The sequence below is a fragment of the Choristoneura fumiferana genome, chromosome 9 (assembly GCF_025370935.1).
Source record: "Choristoneura fumiferana chromosome 9, NRCan_CFum_1, whole genome shotgun sequence".
Classification (NCBI taxonomy): Eukaryota; Metazoa; Arthropoda; class Insecta; order Lepidoptera; family Tortricidae; genus Choristoneura; species Choristoneura fumiferana.
Genome location: NC_133480.1, coordinates 2447813 through 2468397, shown reverse-complemented (window position 1 = coordinate 2468397; position 20585 = coordinate 2447813). Strand labels below are relative to the sequence as shown.

Sequence of the window (20585 nt, the reverse complement as noted above, 5' to 3'; positions counted from 1 at the left end):
AGTATAAAGTATAACGTATTTACTATACGCTGTTTGAAGTTTTTTTCACTTCAGCGCACCACTAATAGAATGATTTAACAGTTATGCTAGCAGCGAATGCGTTAATCCTACTAAAGGAAAGGGTAAGCACAATGACATGTTTGGTGTGTGTTGATTAACACAATAAAAGCAATTAGGAACCATAAAATATATTTTTATTCGAAAACAAATACAAACTGTTTCAAACGAGACTGGGCACTAATGCTAGTTGTAAATATAAACCCAACAAGAAAATATCCAAATCTTTAACAACACAAAATGAAGTTTTAAGTATTTTTTTTTAAACTATGCATAGATAGGAATACAGAGTGCATATTGTCGTAGTTGGACATCGAGATTCGAATCTTACCAATTAATATTAAGAGTTAGATGAAGGCCGTAAAATGGACAATATAATGAAGCAAAATATATTCTGTTTATTGTAGAAGCTTTGGATCGAACTGCCTTACACTCACGCTTCTCCGGCGAGAGTGTGAAGGCCTTCTAAGGCAAAGTTTACACCTGCCGGGAGAGCGCTGTTGATTTGCTTTGACTATTCTCAAATCTACACAAATGTAAAATAGTTCCGACTCTCCCTCTTCTGTTAAATACTATTAGTATTAGCGTGAACAGAACGGCACGATACGAATTTCGTATAAGCCCTGTTTCGGCAGGTGTAGGTACATATATTTACTTAGCGGCAAAAAATTTGGCCCACCCTTCATACAAAATTACCGATTCTGCATACATTTGAGGGCCAGATTTTTTTCCGCTCAGTATATTTAGAGCCACATATTATAATCAGTGAATAGAATTAGCTGTGCTGTAAGTGGACGTGCTCGAATCTTCGTTCAAATTGAATGGCAAAATATTTCTGAATTACAATTCGTATTGAATAAGATCTGAATTACTTGCAACGATGAATATCTCGAATAAATGCCTAAAAACTTTAAATTGATCCGTTGGTACTACGCCTTGACAATACTTACACGATAATAATTAATAATTGGTAGGTAAGTAGGCGAGTAGCAAGTCTGAACCTTAGACTAAATAAAAGTACCTATAGACAGAACTCTGCAAACAAAAAAAGTTAGGACAAGTAACACTCCACCACGCCTCGTGCAGTTTGCTTGGCGAAGTTTGACTGCACGTTCATGTAAGTGTATGTATACAGCGAGGCGTAGTTTTACCGACCTCACCTTGTCGTAGAATTCAGTTTTTACTTTTTATTTAGCCGGAAAATTACCAATTAATTCACTACTCAAATTGTTTCAAAATTAAATTTTGTTGCTTTCGCTACCTATTTACCTACTAACTAACTTAAGATCATAGCGACTGTTGCATATTGCAATACCGTATGAGATCACGGGATCTCACACACACACGCGCACAGCACAATTCCAATACAGAATTCGTGAAAATGTGTGCGGACTTTGGGACCTATAGTATAGTTGTTACGGTCGGGGCAAAAGTGCAAATATCCTACTTCCCCCAACACCGACAAATTCGGGGCGAGCACGCACTCGCAGATGCACAATGTCATTATGCCATTTTTACCAACGGACCACTTTAACCTTTTCGAAGCCAACGACTCATTATACGCACCGCAGGTTCCACGCCAACGACCTATATATACGCCCATTACTTCAATGCAAAAGCAACCTTCGTTCAATTGTGTTGTTCAATTTTAGGCATTGCAATATGGAAGCCTGGCGTATGGATGATGTCTTTTGTATTTGACGTGGCGGCGAAAAGGTTAAAACATTCATCCTAACATTATTAACTACCGGACATCGTCCTCTAAATTTATTAGTAATAGGTATTCGACTTTTTTAAAGTTTCAAAGTCAATTTCCATGTAGGTACCGTTTGGATAAGTGTAAAAATCATCAAAAATGAATAGGACTACGACTAGCCTAGTCTATAAACGTGATTTAGACCTTAAGACTTAGACATAGTATCAGACATGTATTTCACTTACTTCGCTACGAGATTTAAATATCGAAGAGGCAAAAGACGAGAAGGTTGCACTGTGCACTTGTTTTTTATATCTAACACTGACGTTTGGGTACCTACCTTACTTATGTTCGATATATAGGTTCGCAGCTGTTAACAATGGTCATTTTCCTCATTTGATTTTTTTTCCTTGAACGTTTTGAGAACGGGATATTTTGCGAAAGGGACATTTTGAGAATGGGATCTTCTGCAAATGGATATTTTGAGAGCAGAAATTTTTCTGTGAAAGGAATATAAAAGTTAAGTAATAATGATTTGCAAACTGGACATTTTAGAGATCTGCAAAAGGGAGCTTGCGTCTTAACTAGGTAGGTCAAAGGCAGGTAATGTTTTGTCAATACTGACAAACGGCTTAAGATTTTACTTAGTGGAGCATCTTTCCAATAGTAGTTAAATAAATATGCTTTCAGTTATAGTTGAAAGCTTTAAATTATAGTTTTAATTACGATTTACGAAAGTGCGGTAGAGAACCTTCTGTAGCCACTCACATGCTTTCAATTTTGAGTTGAACTCTATTCGTTAACAACAAAAGCATGTGAGTAGCTAGTACGTTCGTTTGCCTCGTTCGATTCCGATTAAAACATGTAATAAAAACCATGCAGTGCGTGATATGTGCAAAGATAAACGGTGAACTAACGACTATTGGGCGCTCCCACTTTTGCCGCCATATAAATAAGATCAGAACTTTTCAAAAGGGTTTTTCAGTAATTTTGAAGCTGTTTTGTAACACGATGCTCCTTATTTATAAATTGGGTGCAAAAAGTGACAGCGCAAAATAGAATAAACAACTATTACTAAATCGATATCTACCTACGTTCATCTAGCTACAAATAATAAATGCTAGTAAATGCTTTCGTTTGGCTACACAAATGTAAACAAGAGTCTACATAACATTAAATCATAACATGCATAGACATAGATATAAGGAGTTTACATATACTGTTCAAAATTTTCTAGATATCATCAGCATATGAATTCATATACCATTGATACCGGAAATTTCTGATAATATGATATGAATAAGTTAAAACAGAAGTGTTACTTTCGTCATCTATTTGGGTAAGAATATCTAATATCTATGTCTATGGAAACATGCAATATTCCAGCATACAACTTATAAAATATATCTACGCAATTAATTCTATAGCACGCTATGTTAAATTCGATTACTCACGTTCATAAATTGACTACAACAAAGTAAAATTTTATAAATTACATGAAGATAATTGTTCTTAAAATTTCTATTAAATTAAATTCAAAACAACTACGTTCAACAATTCTACACGTTATCTTAATCACTTGGAAATAAGCTATAATTTCAGGTTCGCGGGTGACTTGGCGTCTATATTTAAACTTCGTTTTGGGAATAGTTTTCAATCTTAATCGATTTACACATTAAGTAATTTGATTACATCCTTTTCCCTTTTATATAGTCGCTATTATATATATCAAATAGGCCAATGCTCAAAATATCTAAACATCTCAAGAACGAGAAAGATCGTTTGTTTTCGAGAATTAATGAAAACAACGTGTCGCATAGATGTAGATAAAATATCTTGTACCATACGTACATTGGTGAAGTACCATGGGAATTGGTTTTGATTGAAGACATTTTCATTTGACAATATAGTGTTCCCATATTTTAGAGCAACTTATCTTTTCCGATGTATCTAAAGGCGACATCTAGTATTATTTTATTTGGTTTTAAGAGCTTAAGAGCTCTAAGATTGTTCCAGATCCAATTTAGGTCGACATACTAAAAGCTTTTACGCGAGCCTCGAAGCTCAATTCGAGTTGAGCAACTGTAATAAATACACTGAACTTTTTAATTATTTGATCACTCACACTTATCCATTTAATTAGTTTGGCATCCACATTAGGTTAAGTAAAGCACGGTCGCAGAGCATGGAGTATGCCGTACAATGACCTGTCACTATGTGTCTCTAATGGGGTAAATATTCGCCGCCGCGCTCGCTCACATGAATTTCTTGAAAGCGACAGCGTCAAATATTTACGCGCAAGCGACAGAGACAAGACGAAGGTCATTGTACGAAATTTTTCTAGCTCCGCGGCCGTACTTTAAATATACCTATGTACTTAAAACTGTCTGAGAGGCATAACCGCCAATATTTGTAATGATTCTCGGTCTACATCCCGTCTTAAGTAATCTAAGTGTGTCAAGTTATCAAATAATTAATAGTTTTACAACCCATCGCTTGTATCACTAATTACAAACATACACTAGACATCAGTCATTTCATCATTTCACTCGGTTGAGATCCTAAATAATCTACAACCCATTATATAACTACATTATAATACTCAGGTCATTTGCGAGCAAGGCTTGTTTAGGTACAGTTTTGGGGCATACATAGATTTCTAATCTGTCAATAATGCTTATTTTGTGTCAAAACCTTATAGGACCTTTAAACACGGCAACTTAACGCATTGACTGCCACCCGACTTCCACAGGTGCCACCGACGCACATGTGCGTTCAAAATGTATGAATAATTATGACAGCGGCACTGGGCGAAGTTCCGGAAACGCATATATGCGTCGGTGGCAGTGAATGAGTTAAAGGGAAACTACATTGGACGCACGCACATCTGACGCGTACCTAATGAGGTGGAACTACATGAGACTACGTGGATCACGACGCTTCGAGTCGTTTAGGTGTTTTTTATTCTTTCGGGATATTTCTGGAGGTTATTGGGTTTGACTGAACGCTCCTGTAAAAGTTTTTCAGTATAATTTTTGATTCATTGACCACAATTGAAAAATCCCAAAAGAAAGAAAAACATTCAAAAGGATATTCAGTCCAACCAACTGAATCATAGACAAAATATATCGTCATTACGTTCAAAAAATCTCGTATCTCAAATCAATACGTTAACAAAAGTAACCCTTGAAATAATGTTCATAAAGTTCACTCAGAAAAATTATCGATTTTGAGGTAAGTATACGGATTTTCTTACAAGTAGTGACAATATGGGGTTTAGTTGTTCGGAGCTAGATTAAATCCACGCCATATGAAATTCCCTACATTATGGCAGCGATAAGTGCATTTCTTAAAAACCGCGATTCTATACCACATTGACTTTCGTAACTGCAAAATATCGCCGTAAAAATTAAAAATAAAGCGCATTCAAAACAAGGACGAACCTATTTAATTACAATACAAATTAAATTTACGTTATTGGCACATTGTTCGACTTCATACCACTAAGTGACAGTATTATACCACAACCTAGTAATGTCAAATAAATAACCTCTCTAATAGTTAGTAGGAGTTTTAGGGTTTTGAATTCAGTTAACTTTATTTTTTATATGTATAGCACACTACTCCGTAAAACCACAAAATGCAACCAAACTTTGGTTATAGCGCTGTGAAGCGAGATTGCACCCGAGCCAATATTTTTAAAATCAGCATTAATTAACAAATAATACCTACCTACCTAATTAATTTTCGAGCAGCAACGTATTGCGTACAATAATTTGAAAGCGGATCTGTGACAGCTCTCTCGTCGGCAAGTGCGACGTTTCGAATATGATCGAAGAGATTATAGAAATTTGTAGACCATTGCGACCCGAACTAAACGGTCTGGCAATGTCTCGAGTCCGGAGTCCGGACCGGCACACCCAAGGGCGTCGCCAGGGGGGAGCAGGGAGGGGCAGTACCGTATACGCACAGAAATAAACGCTACTCTGAAACCGCCACCCACCTATAAGCAGAGTCATTCACGATGACGCGTGCCCTGGTCCTTATTACAATGTCATTAATGTCTAATTTTGACAAAATCACGCGTCTCCGTGGATGGCACTAGCTATACTTGAATATGACTATTCCTACTTCCATCCGATTCATAAGCTTCCCACTGCTTTCATTTCCTGTACACATCCAACCTAGGAAAACAAAATCGTCGATGATACTGTAATGCCGTGTTACCAACAATGGCTAATGCCGCGTAATCTACAAAAGTAGTAAATCTAGACACGTGGCAGCGCGTCGAGCCAAGTTCAAAAGAACAGAAGTGGCGACGGCGGCCGCGTGTTATATCCTCCTAACGCCCAGAGTCCTTTATAAAGGACTTACTGTAATTTGAACATCAAACTCTATTATAAATGACATAAAGTTTGATGTTCATATATCAAAAACTTGACTTGGGCGTTAGGAGGATATTACACGGAACATTTTAAACACAAAATGTAATTCTAACGCTTTCCTAAAAAATGCCTCTAGTCTAGTCAGATACAGTTCACATTTATCTGTCGTGTTGTGTCGTGATGCTCTCTGTGTCTCTCTCTCACAAAGCCAAGCGGTCACAGCGGAAGACCAGCGTTGGCCTCTATGGCCAGCACTATGCTGAGCTGAGACCATTTCGCGATTTCGCAAATACTTTAATTAATATTTACTTTATACTCGTTTATTTTGTGTTTATGTAATTTGCGAAATGCGAATAAACGTTTTCTATTTCTATATCTATTTATCTCTCTATGCTTGTGATACGACACAACACAAGCCGTCACAACACATCACACGACAGATAAATGTGAGCCGGGCTTTATCCTCGTCGGTTACGCGGCATCGCAGTATCATCGCCGAAATTTCCCTTTCGCTAACGTCGAGTTTGTCTCTAGCTCTACCGCTGCAGCTTGTCGGCCTGTTGGAGGCGCTGGCGCAGACGCGCGAACCTTCCGTGCACGAGGCGGAGCTGCGCGCGCAGCCGCGCCGACAGCTCGCGTTGCAGCTGCTGCACCTCCACCAGTTCGCGGCGCAGCGCGCGGTAGTCCGACCGCACCTGGCGAGCGGGCCGTGAGCGGGCGCGGGCGGAAAACGGGGGGACGCTCCCAGCCGTATTCACTACAGGCTGCGGGACTCTTTATTGCTGAATTTTGCGAGGGTGCGTCGCGAGGAATGTGTGTCATGAGCCAATAGAAACGCTACATTTGCTTTACCTATCCTCGCTCCGCCAAGCTGTATCCACTGGAGCTGCGCTAAGCGAGGATGGGTAAATGAAGCGTTCCTCTTGGTTCATGACAAACACATTCCTCGTACATCTCTTGAGGAAACGCAGCCTAATACCGACCATTTGGGATTTCAAATGACAGATTCGCATACAAAAACTGTCATTTGATTGCGATCCCGAGCGTCAGAAACGTTAGGCAATACAGCCTCAGGTCGGTATTGTCCGGTCGGTAAAGTCAATTCGGTTTGGAGCACACCCTTTTAACGTCACTGGAATTATAATGCCTGTAGTGAATACGCAGCTTAACTCAAGCATGGCTTGGACACAGAAATTTCAAAAAGCTAATATGCTGGAGAAGCGTTTAATAATGAGTCGAAGCAAAATAAACACATCTCCAGTTCTAAACCAGCCTCGCCAGGCTTGAGTATTACCTACCACAGCACGACAGCGCCGATAGCCCACCAGTATGTTAACTCCTGCTTCGAATACATGCAGAGCCTATCCCACCCTAGAGCCTGCCGGGGCCCTTGGACACAAAAGAAAAAGCGAATGTAATTGGCAATAAAAACCAGCGCCGGGGTAGAGCAAAAGGAGCTTAGCGGTCGCTCTAGGCAAGGGGCGCTATTTTCCAGTTTCCAGTACAAAATAAAATTATGATGGCACCTTTTGAGAGGCACGAAAGCAGTGTAGAGTAGACAATCTCGCTCTACCTTAATCAACGCCGGGCGGCACTGATCACTTTCACTGAATTAAATCATTATTTTCGGGTTATCGAATATATCTGACTTTCGGGATCCCCGTGAAGTCAAGCGTGGCCAAGTCTGTCCTCGTTTTCTTTGGCAAAAACTTTACATTGTACTTCCCGCGCTGCACCTCAACATTCCTCTTCATGCCTTACTTGTTAAACTGTATACCTAAACTACAGGCGTCGTTTTGCTGTGGTGATACGTCGGAGCATCTTTCCCTCGATTTGCAAAATATTATAAACACGAGACGAATGACGCCCTCTCTGAAGTATCGTGGGCATGAGGAACATGGAGAAATTGAAGCTTTTATATGTAACTATGTACAGTCAGCATTAACCTTTCAAAACCCGAGCACTACCAAAAGAAAAGTACTGTCAAAACATTATGAATATTTGCGTTAACAGTCAACTGGCTCTACAAGGAGCCGGCGGGATTTGACAGTACTCTTTTCGCTGACTCCCCCGGTAGCCGGCGGGAGTTGAAAGGCTAGGTGGATAGATATAAAAACGTCAACTGGCAGATTTTAGAAAAACGGAAATCTAATTTGGAGCATTTAGGGGTTAGGGGTTAGGCTAGTTGGCGCTAATATCGTGAGGTAGTTGGTCAACTTTGACATTTGCATCGCATTTGTGATTGCCGTGATTGGTTAAATAATTAAATGAGCTAATCGCAAGACTGTAGTGTCAAAAGGACCTCACGACACTAACGCCATCTAGTTAATTTGTTGTCTGTATCGCTTACTATGTCTGGTGTACAATAAAGAGTCTTTGTATTGTATTGTATTGTATCTAGCGATGTTCCGCCTGTACGAGCTACGCGCGTTCATTATAGCTAACTCATCAAATTCACTTCATCGGCTTATTAATTGCACTAAAGCGATCAGTCCGCTTTCGCATTTCTAATGTCAAGAAATCTGATTGAATTGCCTCAGAAAACCATAATTTAACAGTGTTAAATACAATAAATAATGCTGCTGGGCTACTAAGAAGCTCGAAACTCGAAGTTCGTGTCGTGCGGTCCCTCTCGCTCTCGTATTAAAAAGTATAGGTGTCAGAGGGACCGCACGACACGAACTTCGAGTTTCGAGTTTCATAGTAGCCCTGCTGGTTTGGTTATCACAGAAATTTAAACTTTAGACGATCCATTTTTACCGGAAACGCAGCGCGGTACACATCATGAAAGAAGTCTTTACATCGCGTCTCGGTGTGGATTGACCCTGAGACCCCTGAGTCATGTCAAAAATCTGCCAGTTTCTTTTTCATATCTACTCAATGATCAAACGTAAGATGTACACAACAATTCATACATATTTGACCTCTTTATATCAAGCAAGTTTATGATTTGACTTGACAAAAACTCTCTTCTCTTGTGTACAGCAGACATTTGATAACTTACTGTAGCTAAACATGGATGATATTATGCAGATAATTATGTTTCTCCAAACTGTTCACGCACAAAGCCGACCAGTCTTTCTCAACCAGAGCCCGTAGACCCTTTGACTCATGTCTGCATAATACCATCTGCCCCGCACACTTAACATTTTTGCGGCCAAACATTTTCACTTAAGTATTGAAAAAGTTGGATACAAAAGGCATTAACTTTTGACATCTAATCCACGTATTCTATGAAATTTTGTGTCTACTGGAATAATGAAAAGCGATATTCGAACTTAACGCAAACAAAGTCACCTATGGAATGCTAGAAAATATTACTTAAGATGTTATCCGTCAAAAGATAATTCTTAAAAACACTTGATCGACAAGTGCTAATACGGTTTTTGACTATTTTGTATATGTTTTATAAATTAATACACAATGCCTGTTATCGAATAGAAAAACAATTTTTAAGCTACCTTTACAAATAACAAAGTTATAAAGGTTTGAAATTCAAGTTTAGACAGAGAAAGACATACTGGCATGTGACGTCACACGCCAGTACCGCCATACTTGCTGCATAGAGAAAAACGTTTGAGAAAGAGACAGGTATATAGATTTTTCAAAAAATCACTATGAATCCAATTTTCATTTGATTTAAATTTTCTTTTTGCTAAATACTATCTGTTTATCTATATTTTCATAATATTAAGATATGGCAAAATCAGTAGTTGTCAAATACCGTATTAGGGCAATGGATGTTTAGTATTGTATAGGGTGATCCAGGGCGGGAGACACGAGCAGGACCAAGCTTACCGGATCCAGGTAATTAAAGCGTCTTATATCGTAATAGTATTAGTGAGATTAACATTTTTTTGAATATATTGCAAAAAAAGGAATAAATTATTTAATAACTGCAATTAAAAATGTAGTGTGTGTGAATATTCTGTATTACCTTCAAACCACCCTTGTAGGGTTATACTATACATAATTAAATATGGTTGTGAAACTTGTGAACAATCCATCTTCAATTACTGAGGGTGTAAGGTTGGTCCTGCTCACGTCTCCTGAATCATCCGGTATAGTCCGCCAAGTAAGAGGTGAGGCGTTATGAGGCGAGCGCCGGTCAGGGGGCTTTCTCGGCGACTGTACCGCGCCGAGTACTAATACCAATAAGCATGAAACGCTGCTGCTTGGGATATTTCTTCAAGTATAATCAAATGGGTAAGATTATTTATGGCGACATAAATGTATCGTAAATAATGTCTAATAATGTAAAACGGAAACGGCTCGACCGATTTTTGTGATTAATTTTTGTGTTTGGTAGGTATGAGAATAGGTCGTAAAATGTTTTTCTCCCTCCTTCCCCCACCTTTTTTATATGGCAAAACAACGTTTCCCAGGTCAGCTAGTATTATGAATTATTGCTGTTATTCTGGACAGCGTCGCATACGCGATGTTACGTTTGACGTAGCTTTTTGAATACCGTTTATTTTGGAAACAAATTTTATGAGTAGTACTCTGATCAATTCCCTTATATCTTGCATTACAAGAAAAAATCAAAAGGTTTATCATGGTACTTTAAATAAAACTCAACTTTCGGATTCCTCTAAAAATGTAGTTATATTTTAGGGAAATTTTGTAAAAAATATCCCAAACTGCAACAGAGACAGAACGCTAGTATATCTCTGACCTTCTGTCAGCGCTTACGCAAGTGGCTGAAAACAAACAGTTGTTTTAGAGTTCACTGCAAAGCATCAACAACGAATATGCTGCATACAGTACTGATACATGTTATATGTATAGGTGGTGTCCATGGGTATTATGTTTAAATTTAATATTAATAAGTCAAGAGGAGAGGCCTTAGCCCAGCAGTGGGACACAGTTATAGCCTAAATATAATAATAATAATTATATTCATTCATTGATAAGTTTCATTTCAACAATGTTCTTAATTTGAGCCATCAACTGACTGTTTGTCTGTCTGTCTGTCAGTTAAGTTGTTGTACCTATGCAGTTAGAAAATTTCATTTTATACAAAAAGGTATTTCTGTCAGAAATTTGTCAATGTGTGCATAGTTAATGAAAATAACTCCATAATTTTATTACAATAGTCATGGGTCAACACACATAATGAAAAAAATATATGAAAAGAATATTGTTTTCGTTTTTTTTACGTTTTGAATTCTATAAATATTTATAACAAAAAATTAATTTGCAGGTTTTAAAGTTATTTGCATAGTTACAGGTTGTTGATGCATGAGCAGCGGCTTACCTCGGTGACGGACTTGAGCAGGTGCATGACGCACATGTCCTGGCTGTCGACAGGCACCACCAGCCCGTTCTTGTCATCCACCTTCCACGCCATCAGGTCCAGCTGCTCGTCAGTTTGTTTGGCCTGCGTGGAATAAAAAGTTATAATGTTTAAAGGTTGATTGAGCTTTGATCCTCTACAAAGTGAAGGACAGTGCAAGGGTTACATGATCAAATAAGTCAAAATAATTGAAAAAATAACTGTTGAAAACAGAACTCTATGTTAAAAGTTTAAACTCTTTAGGTTTTACTAATTATTATACTGAGTGACCACACCTCGAGTGTGTCTTTAAATGTGCTTGCCATTGCACTTTTTTATATATGTATGTTGTATTCCAGGGGAGGAAATTGGTAGATCACAGTTTTTGGTTGTCTCAAGACAGAAAAGTACATGTTAATGTTGATATATCAAACAGAGTCCTAGCATTGTATTATACATAATACAAATTATTTATTGAATAAAAAACTTTAAATATGGTTAAATCATTTCTAAAATGACTAAGCTTGTGACTCACTCTAGGTGTTAAGCAGTAAGTATATCAGTTAGAATAAAATGTAACCCAGGAAGATATGCATGATTATGGAAAATACTCTTTATGGTGATTGTCAGATTGCTCAGAGTTTACTTAATGTAATGATCAAGTAGATAGTCTAAGAAAGTTGATCATAATACATCTTTTCGCTGAGTTATAAGTTCTGTAAGTACCAATATTTGCAAATAAGTAATGATTGATTAACTGTACTGTATTATTTTACTTTTAAAAGCTTTTATTTAGTTTCACCTGTCCCATTGTCTGTCTGTCTGTCTGTTATAAAATCTTATTATTATAATTTATTTATAATGCACAGGCAGCTTATAGCTGATGTGTGCATATCATTGATCACTTGTGTAACTGTCTTCAAAGTACTTATCAATCAATCAATCTCTTGCAAGTTAAATGCAACCAACTTCCAGAATTTGGATTGACTGAAAATTTGGTATACTTATGTAAATTGCGTGACAATACAATAATCTGGTAATGGCATCCTGGTAGTACGGCCAGGATCATCTCCACAGGACGGAACTCTTCAACTGCTAATGGCATTGACTTGAAATTTGGTATGCAAATGTGGTTTGGGTGACAATACAAGTACAGTCAACAAAATGTACAGTCATTTTAAATGAGTCATAAACACGAATTGGGCACAAAATAAACATTATTTGTTTTGAATAATCAATGGTACCTGTAAGTACAAACACACACATTCAATTCAGGTTTCATTATATTTTGAGCCTCAAAAGCTAGCACTTACTTAAGATACTTAATTCGAATCTGTGTAGTGTGCACGTATAAAAGTTTAACAATTAAGCTTTGTTTCCCCGACCTAGAAACCTTCATGTGACCTAACACATTAACCTTTACCTGCGCGACGTAGAAGAATAGCTCTATTTGCATATATCCTAGAATTACTAGCCTTTGCCCTTTCAGAGTCCTACCGATTCATCTATAAGCATATACGGCCAGGCGGCTCAATGACCCACTTTTCAATACCGCTACAAACAAACAAAACGTACATTAATAAACGATATACTTACCGATTCATCGAGGTCTTCCATCGTTATTTCTTTTTCAGTCATGTTAAGCCGGTTCAAAGATTTTTTTAGTCACAACAATTAGAAAAAAACAAAGCCTGAAAGCAGCGAGGCGACCATTTTCAGGAAATTGACATTTGATTTGACACATTAGTGGACTTATTTTATTTTATGCGTGTGTGAAACAACGGTCAAATATTGCCATGTTTCCTTTCTTACTAAATAAATCTTGACCTTATAACCTTGCGTTAAGGTAGTAATTTACTTATATTGCGCGGTTGTCTTTTTACTAAATAGCGAAACTGACGGATGTCTATGTCAATTCGTGAAAATTGAAACGTCAAATCAAATAATGCGTTTTATTTTCAATACTTTGTGGTGATGTAATGTACATTGTGAAAGTCATTTCATTCTTTAAAACGTGTCGAAAATATCATTTTTATTATTGCAAAAAAGTGTAGTCTCATACAAAAATACAAGTACTGGCAAAAAATATTTTTTCTAAAACTAAGAGACATAAAGGACGAAACGCAAAAGGCGGGAAACCTCTTGCTCTAACTCGAATTAAATTCATTTTGATTTCATTTCAGCCGCTATCATATCATGGAATAGGCCGGCTTGCCAGTCTTTTAGTTTGATACTGCAAACTGCAACCAACAAAGCTGCAGTTTGAATATTTACAGCCCACGGTATAGCCAGTAGACGCAGGATCGTTTCCTATCCAACGAACCCAAAAAAGCATTCCTAACTAATGCAATGATAACTAAAATAAATAAAACACAAATCCAGCTTGGGATTGTAAAAGGTAAGGTGTTGTCCAGGCCCGTAAACAGTGTCACCCACAAAGTTTATTACAATTTTGCTCTTGGGACTTTTATTCTTTGACTCTACCTATTGACTAAATTCTACGCTCGTTTTATTTTTTCTTCATGAACGAAAAAAAAAACCATTTCATATTTATATACATTTATTTGTCTTTATTCATTTAGACACAGACGAGATTTAGAGTACGTGCCGAGACACGGGTAAAGCGCAGAGTAGGGAACAATCCGGAGCCCACGCCCACCGCTTAAGCTTCGCTCCTTCATACAACTCGACTACAACGCAGGTCCGCTCTGAATCGTTCACTACTCTGCGATAGAATAACATTTATAATATAATTTTACATGCCGATACTTCCTGTACTATAATCCATCAGTCGGTGCAATGAGAAACTATGAAAAATCGTAATACAATCAAGTTATATTTGGAACTAATAGCCGCATATGACAGAGTGGCCTGACTAATACAAGTGGCAAGAATGAATAATTTTAATTAGAGAAATTGGCCCGCATGTTGTGTCAAAGTTTAGTTTTATATCGTTTCAAATATGACTTAAACTCAAAACCGCTATGCGATGCGAGGTGAATACAAAAGGTCAAAACCACACCGAAGAAAGCTTCCAAATTATAAAGATAATTTAGCTATTTTTGACAAAACAATATGCAAGTTTTTGCGTTGCGTAGTGTGCCCAAATATTTTTATTTTGTACACTTTAGCGTGTACGAACATTGTGCCTAAGTAGTTTTTTATTTAAGTATTCAATGAATGACTAATTAACTAGAAATTGAAATATTTAAAAAAAAATGGCTTCTGCCAAGTTTTTGTGGCGCATTTTTCTTGGCAAAGACGGTCATTCCGAAAGCACTGATAGACACAAAAAAGGCATTAAAAGAGCCCTTCAATACAAGTTCGCAAAGTTGTTTAGTATTTGATATTTCACCTGTAAAAACTTTCGCATCTTCATCCAATTTTAATCTAACAGAGATATAAAGTCTACATATCATTGTATAAAATTTAAAGTAGCCCTAAACCTTGCCACTCTGCCCAGCGCCGTGGTGGTATAGTCAGATATCGTATTACAGACAGCTAACAACAATTTTATCATTAACAGCTAGTATTAGGCCAGTTGCATAAACGACCTATCTAACAGGGTCGAGGCTTCACTCTTACTATCAAATATTTGGTTGTTTCAATTCGATTATCTAATGAATACAGTCTTAAAGGACATGACATTTATAACTAACGCGGGTGAAGTGCCAAGTGGCAGCTTTCTTCACTGTTCGTTATTGGAAAGAGACACTTGTATCATTGTAAAGGCCGCAATTGCCTGTGATTGGTCCATTAGTACGTATGCCTAGTGAATTTAAATGTCATGTCTTTAAGTATATTTCCATTTTATACAACTGGCTCTAAGCCCATGACATGTATGTTACTAGTCTAAATACAAAATATACTTCTCAATATTAAGTTAGCGCTCCGCTCCGATGAAAATCCTGCTTAACATCTTCCAATAGAGTCCATTTTAGTATTGCACGCGCTAAATTTAATGTATTTCATACAATTTAAAAACACAGCCATACTCAGAGACTTCAATAAATAATTCATCCCTCATTAGTCACGACTTTCCGCACACTATTTCAAAATAAAACGTAAGTAAATTGACTTCTCTGAGTACAGCGGTCAAAAGGTATTGGATTAACTAAATGAAAATTGATTCATTTAGTCCCCTCATACTTTAGCCTAATTGAAAGTAGCCGTGTTGAAATAAAAAAACAATTTTGAAATACCTATTAAGTAACAATAATACAATTAATGAATAAAAATGTCTAATTAAAACAAACATTTTGTACAAATAAAACATTGGGTTATTCGCAGGCTGGACGCGATCAGTTTAATTTGGAGTAAAATATCGCGTCTAAAATTTGTTAAGACCTATTTAAAACTTGTCAAAAAAACTGCATACATCAGCTTTGGATATTTGTAATTCTATAAATAATAAAAATTATACATAACTAATAATCGATACGTTTTCATACCGTAAACTAACAATTAATTACAATACAAGTAATTTAAGAGGCATTCAGAAAAAGATAAACACGTTCTACTATTCCGTAAGTCTGGTTATCCGTCGGGCACTGTAAAGTTGGAAGTAAAAAACCAGGACCAATTTCTTACTGCAGATAGCGCGCGACAATCAACGGGCTTCATATGTTGGTCTCTTTCTGAATGCTAATGTTAGAATATAGGGAACTGAATGCCAGTTACTAGGCCCCGCGATCCGAGCGAGCTAGAAATTCGTCGTTATTATAGCATAGGTACCTAAACGTCGACGTGAAAGCCGACAGCTACATAAATAATATCATGGTTTCTATGTGTATCAAATTTAAATTATTAAAACGAGACAGTCGGGTTCAAACATGTGCAAATAGATGCACAGTAAAAACACAAATATGTTACCTTTAGTAGACACAACCTGATGCTAACTGAAACAAGAGTTTTGAAATTGATATGCAACTTTATGTCATAGACTATCATAGACATAAAAGTGCAAACTTGATTCTTGCTATCTTCAAGGTTTTTAACGAGACCCAACCACGACCCAACATCAGAAACTATTATCAACCCGTATATTTTACGACGCGTAATCGCATCATGTCTCTGTTTTTCCATTCTAACTTAAACAGTAATAACAATAAAATCATGTCAAATATGCAAAACGAAACGCTACTTATTTGAGATCTGACGCTAACATATCTGAAGCCGACTGTATCAATTCATTATTGACTTAAAAATACCTCTTAAGAATAGAAACCGGTCAAAAAAGCAAGTTATAATTTGGCTTCGCTTACTTAGATACTTGAACGCTCAAATTATATGTTCACTGTTTGTCATATAACCTGATCACCCTAATATCAACTTTGCGAGGGATGGAGTATAAAGCCTAGTTGACTGAGTGAGAAAGAAATCGTTCAAGCAACATTACGACTGAGACCTTAGCTATCCATTTGTCGCAACGATATTCAAATTATATAATATCCATTTCCTTTTTTTTTCAAATTCAATAAAACTCACAGCGAAATTAGATGTCAATAAATTAAATAAATATTACGTCCAATAAACAAGGCCTGTGTAAACTAAAGGTCACAGCTCATTACAGTCACCCGGCACCCGACGAGCACCGCCTCACCTCGAGCGGTTAGTATTCATCATAATATGGATTTGTATTGGGCTTACTACATCAACTCCGTAGCGTCACCGGATCGCCTCACTCGCGAGGTTGCCACGAGCGGACGGCGATGAACCACTCGGTGACAGCCCGCTGCTCGCCGCCATAGTGACTACTAGGAAATTCGACAACGAGTGGACGCCGAAAGTCGAGGCGATGATGGTCGGGTGCCGGCTGGCTCTAATGAGCTGTGATCTTAATGCCCATCGTTATTTACCTTTTCACGGGCATTGGACGATACATGGAGCTAAGGGTAATGAACTTTATTCGTGGTTAACTTTAAAATCTTGTTTGAAAACACCGACTGACAGCCATTTTGTTTGCCTAAAGGGATATAATGACAGGGTTAACGGTGTCATGACTCTAATGCATTGGCATTATTGTTTGGAAGCGAACTGACTTTTTGCTATTAAAACTGACCAGCGATTGACCTCTATCTCACCTGATGGTAAGTGTAGATGAGATCGAAGATGCCGCTCACTGGTTGAGTAACTGACTATTCCCTCTTTACGTAGGTATTGAATAATCTTAGACAAGTATTAGGGATTGTTAAACAATACAAAGTTCTAGGAAACGGACCATCCACCCTAAACCTTTCTTTTATTGTCGTTAATGTTCTGCGACATATGTTGCTCGAACGATTTTGAGCCAACTAGGTGTAAGCAGCGCAACTCGTCGCCTGGCGTTGAACACAATAAGACTGTACAGTGAAATGAATCAGTCGAAGCATCCCTTTAATTGACTACACCCAGCCGCGGCCGGGTCTTATCACAACGGACCACACCCGTCTCGCGACGAGCTCAGCATGGTCCCGAACCGAACGCCTGGGAACTCAGTCCAATTACTTTACATAAAAATATGATTAGTTCGACAAGTCATCAGCGAGTATTGACTAGGCCACGCCAACTTAGTTCGAATTGTTAAAAGCTTCGATCTAAGCAAGGGTCTAAAGGAAAATTGACACTTATTTGCAGTAAAGTTTTACATCTCTTAAAGCTGCAGTAGGCCACTTGTAGCAGCCACTTGTTATTGGTTGCCTGTGGCAGCTCTTAGGTACCAGTGGTAATCACTAGTGGCCTAGTGGGTGTCTGTAAGGGTTTCGTGTTGAACTTCTCAGTCATTGCTTGTAATTGGACAGGTCCCGGCGGCAGAGGAACTGTCGGCGCTCACTTGAGCGTGTCGGTGGTGTCGAACACCTGTTCGGTGACGTTCACGGCGTCAGAAGCCAGCGTCTCCTTGAGGGGCTCCACGCAGTTCTTTGGGATCATCGTACCTGGGAAATGAAAGGTATATTCTTAATTACTATTTTTTTTCTTCAAAATTATAGTGAACGCACTGATAACCAGAAAAGTACAACTGGGACTGGGAATCGACAGTTTCGTATCAATATTCTGTCCTTCTTAATGTAAATTAATTGGAGCGCCTATGGACTGAACGACAGGAGAACGTGCGCGTCTGAGTTTTTTGAAATTTATGAGTGAAATAGATGAACTCTTTCGTGGAACAAATTGGTGCAGAAATCCGCACGGACCCATAAAACATTTTAACAGTGGAGTTGTTCATTCATTCAACAGTAAACTGTCGTTATTTTGGGCAGTAATCACTTCTACGTCCATTCCTGACGTCGTACTGACTGAAGAGTAGCTATGGCTACTCTGTTTGGCGATCTTTGGCGTCAGAGGTAGCCATGCTTACGTCGCCGGCGATGCCAGCACGGCGTCCTGGTGAGGCAGTGCTCTTAGCCCGACAGTATATACTATGTGAACACAATGTAAAGGCTGACCAGGATTATAAAAAACCTCGCCATATTGCGGAAAGCCAATAGAACGAATTTCTTGCACTGGTAACAATAAATTCAAATGTCATCTGTCTATTGCTGTCAAAGTTTAACGTTGATTGCGCGTCGTATTTTTTATGCGTTAAAATGCCGAAGATTATCCATAGCCTTGGAAGGAAAATAATTCACAATGTGTCAATATGACTGATAGGTATCGTATAGTAAGCGTAAAGAATGTTGCAATATAAAACGCAGAAGTGCTGCCCTCGCGTCAGGTTTTTTATATTCCTGGTCAGCCTTTATATTGTTCTTGAATAAATAAATGTGTGGTGTGGTTGTGGTGTGTTGCGTGGTGACTGACCGACGATCTTGAGCCCCTCGTCGGTCTTGATGCGCACGACCTGCATCTTGTTGAGCTGCGAGCGCTGCGCCAGCACGCCCTCGACGCGCGCCCACACCGCCAGCACCGAGCCCGACAGCACGTGGTACGTGCGCAGCCGCAGGCCCACCTGACACACATACACACACACATAATACATACAACACATTACATGATCCGCATGATCCGCGATGGCTAACTGATTCAAACTCAAACCCCGGCCTGCACCGAACGAGTTTATCGAAATTCATGTGCGAAATTACATTTCAAATTTACCACGAGCTTTACGGTCAAGGAAAACATCGTGAGGAAACGTGCACACATCTGTGAAGTAATTCAATGGTATGTGTGAAGTTCCCAATCCGCACTGGACCCGCGTGGGAACTACGGCCCAAGCCCTCTCATTCTGGGAGGAAGCCAGTGCTCAGCAGCGGGACGTAAATAGGCTGGGATGATGATGACGATCAAGAAGGCATCTAAGTTCGTATCATATCGTCCCTCTCACTCTCGTATTAAATACGGCAAGATACGAAATTCCCATTTCGCACTTCGTAATATAGCGCGATCGGGTTGGTCCGGTGTATCTTTGTAATGAAAACGAATGCTAATTTTCAAGCAGTACTTTTTTGTAGTATCGAAAATACAAACTGAGACATGGATGCACAGAAAAACCAGAAAAAGAGATCAGCGCTGAGAATAGAACCCAGGTCCTCAGCATTCCGTGCTGCGTGCTATAACCCCTACACCATCGCTGGACAGGAGTCTAGACTTGGAACCATAATCGTTTTTACATCTTCTTTCTGTCACACGGTGTAAGACGAGGGTCGAAAGAGTTGGTGAATGCGATCGCGAACGCCAGCGCGTTCGACATTGGGCAGTACTGACCTCGCAGTTGGCGGCGTTCCGGCAGCTGGCGCGCCAGTAGGCGTGGCTGCAGACGCGGCGCGAGGCCTCGTGCTGCGCACGCCACGACGTCTGGGCCTCATCATTGGGCAGTACTGACCTCGCAGTTGGCGGCGTTCCGGCAGCTGGCGCGCCAGTAGGCGTGGCTGCAGACGCGGCGCGAGGCCTCGTGCTGCGCACGCCACGACGTCTGGGCCTCATCATTGGGCAGTACTGACCTCGCAGTTGGCGGCGTTCCGGCAGCTGGCGCGCCAGTAGGCGTGGCTGCAGACGCGGCGCGAGGCCTCGTGCTGCGCACGCCACGACGTCTCGGCCTCCTCGGCCGTCACGCGCTTGTATTTCTTCTCGATCTCAGCCAGAGACTCCAGCCGGAGTTGGAGACCCGTGTTAGGTCTAGAAGACAAGGCTCGATATAGTGACAGTGGTGCTTGCATGATGTGACCAAGCAAAATGACAGCAGTCCTCGACGATT

The 20585-nt window shown here is 39.2% G+C and overlaps 2 protein-coding genes across 2 annotated transcripts in view; both read right to left on the bottom strand.

The window, feature by feature from the left end:
* Window positions 1-197: 197 nt before the first annotated feature.
* LOC141430972 (uncharacterized) lies at window positions 198-13143 on the bottom strand. The gene is made up of 3 exons (XM_074091882.1): window positions 13010-13143; window positions 11396-11518; window positions 198-6833 (listed from the first exon to the last, which is right to left on the bottom strand). The coding sequence occupies exons 1-3, from the start codon at window positions 13049-13051 to the stop codon at window positions 6675-6677; spliced, it is 324 nt and encodes a 107-aa protein (XP_073947983.1). The 5' UTR covers window positions 13052-13143; the 3' UTR covers window positions 198-6674.
* Window positions 13144-13955: 812 nt separating this feature from the next.
* Window positions 13956-20585, bottom strand: part of LOC141431435 (protein strawberry notch-like) — a 50930-nt gene continuing 44300 nt past the window's right edge. Inside the window, 3 exon segments of the mRNA XM_074092612.1 lie at window positions 13956-18327; window positions 19193-19340; window positions 20332-20506. Of these exon segments, the coding sequence (XP_073948713.1) occupies window positions 18221-18327; window positions 19193-19340; window positions 20332-20506 (430 nt within the window). The 3' untranslated portion in view covers window positions 13956-18220.

Bases quoted from the DNA above. Each gene is read 5' to 3' on its own strand.
- LOC141430972 (XM_074091882.1), bottom strand. From the start codon at position 13,051: ATGACTGAAAAAGAAATAACGATGGAAGACCTCGATGAATCG. The intron at 11,519-13,009 runs GTAAGTATATCG...TATTCCACGCAG, and splicing joins TGGAAGACCTCGATGAATCG to GCCAAACAAACTGACGAGCA. The intron at 6,834-11,395 runs GTAAGCCGCTGC...CCCGCTCGCCAG, and splicing joins TGCTCAAGTCCGTCACCGAG to GTGCGGTCGGACTACCGCGC.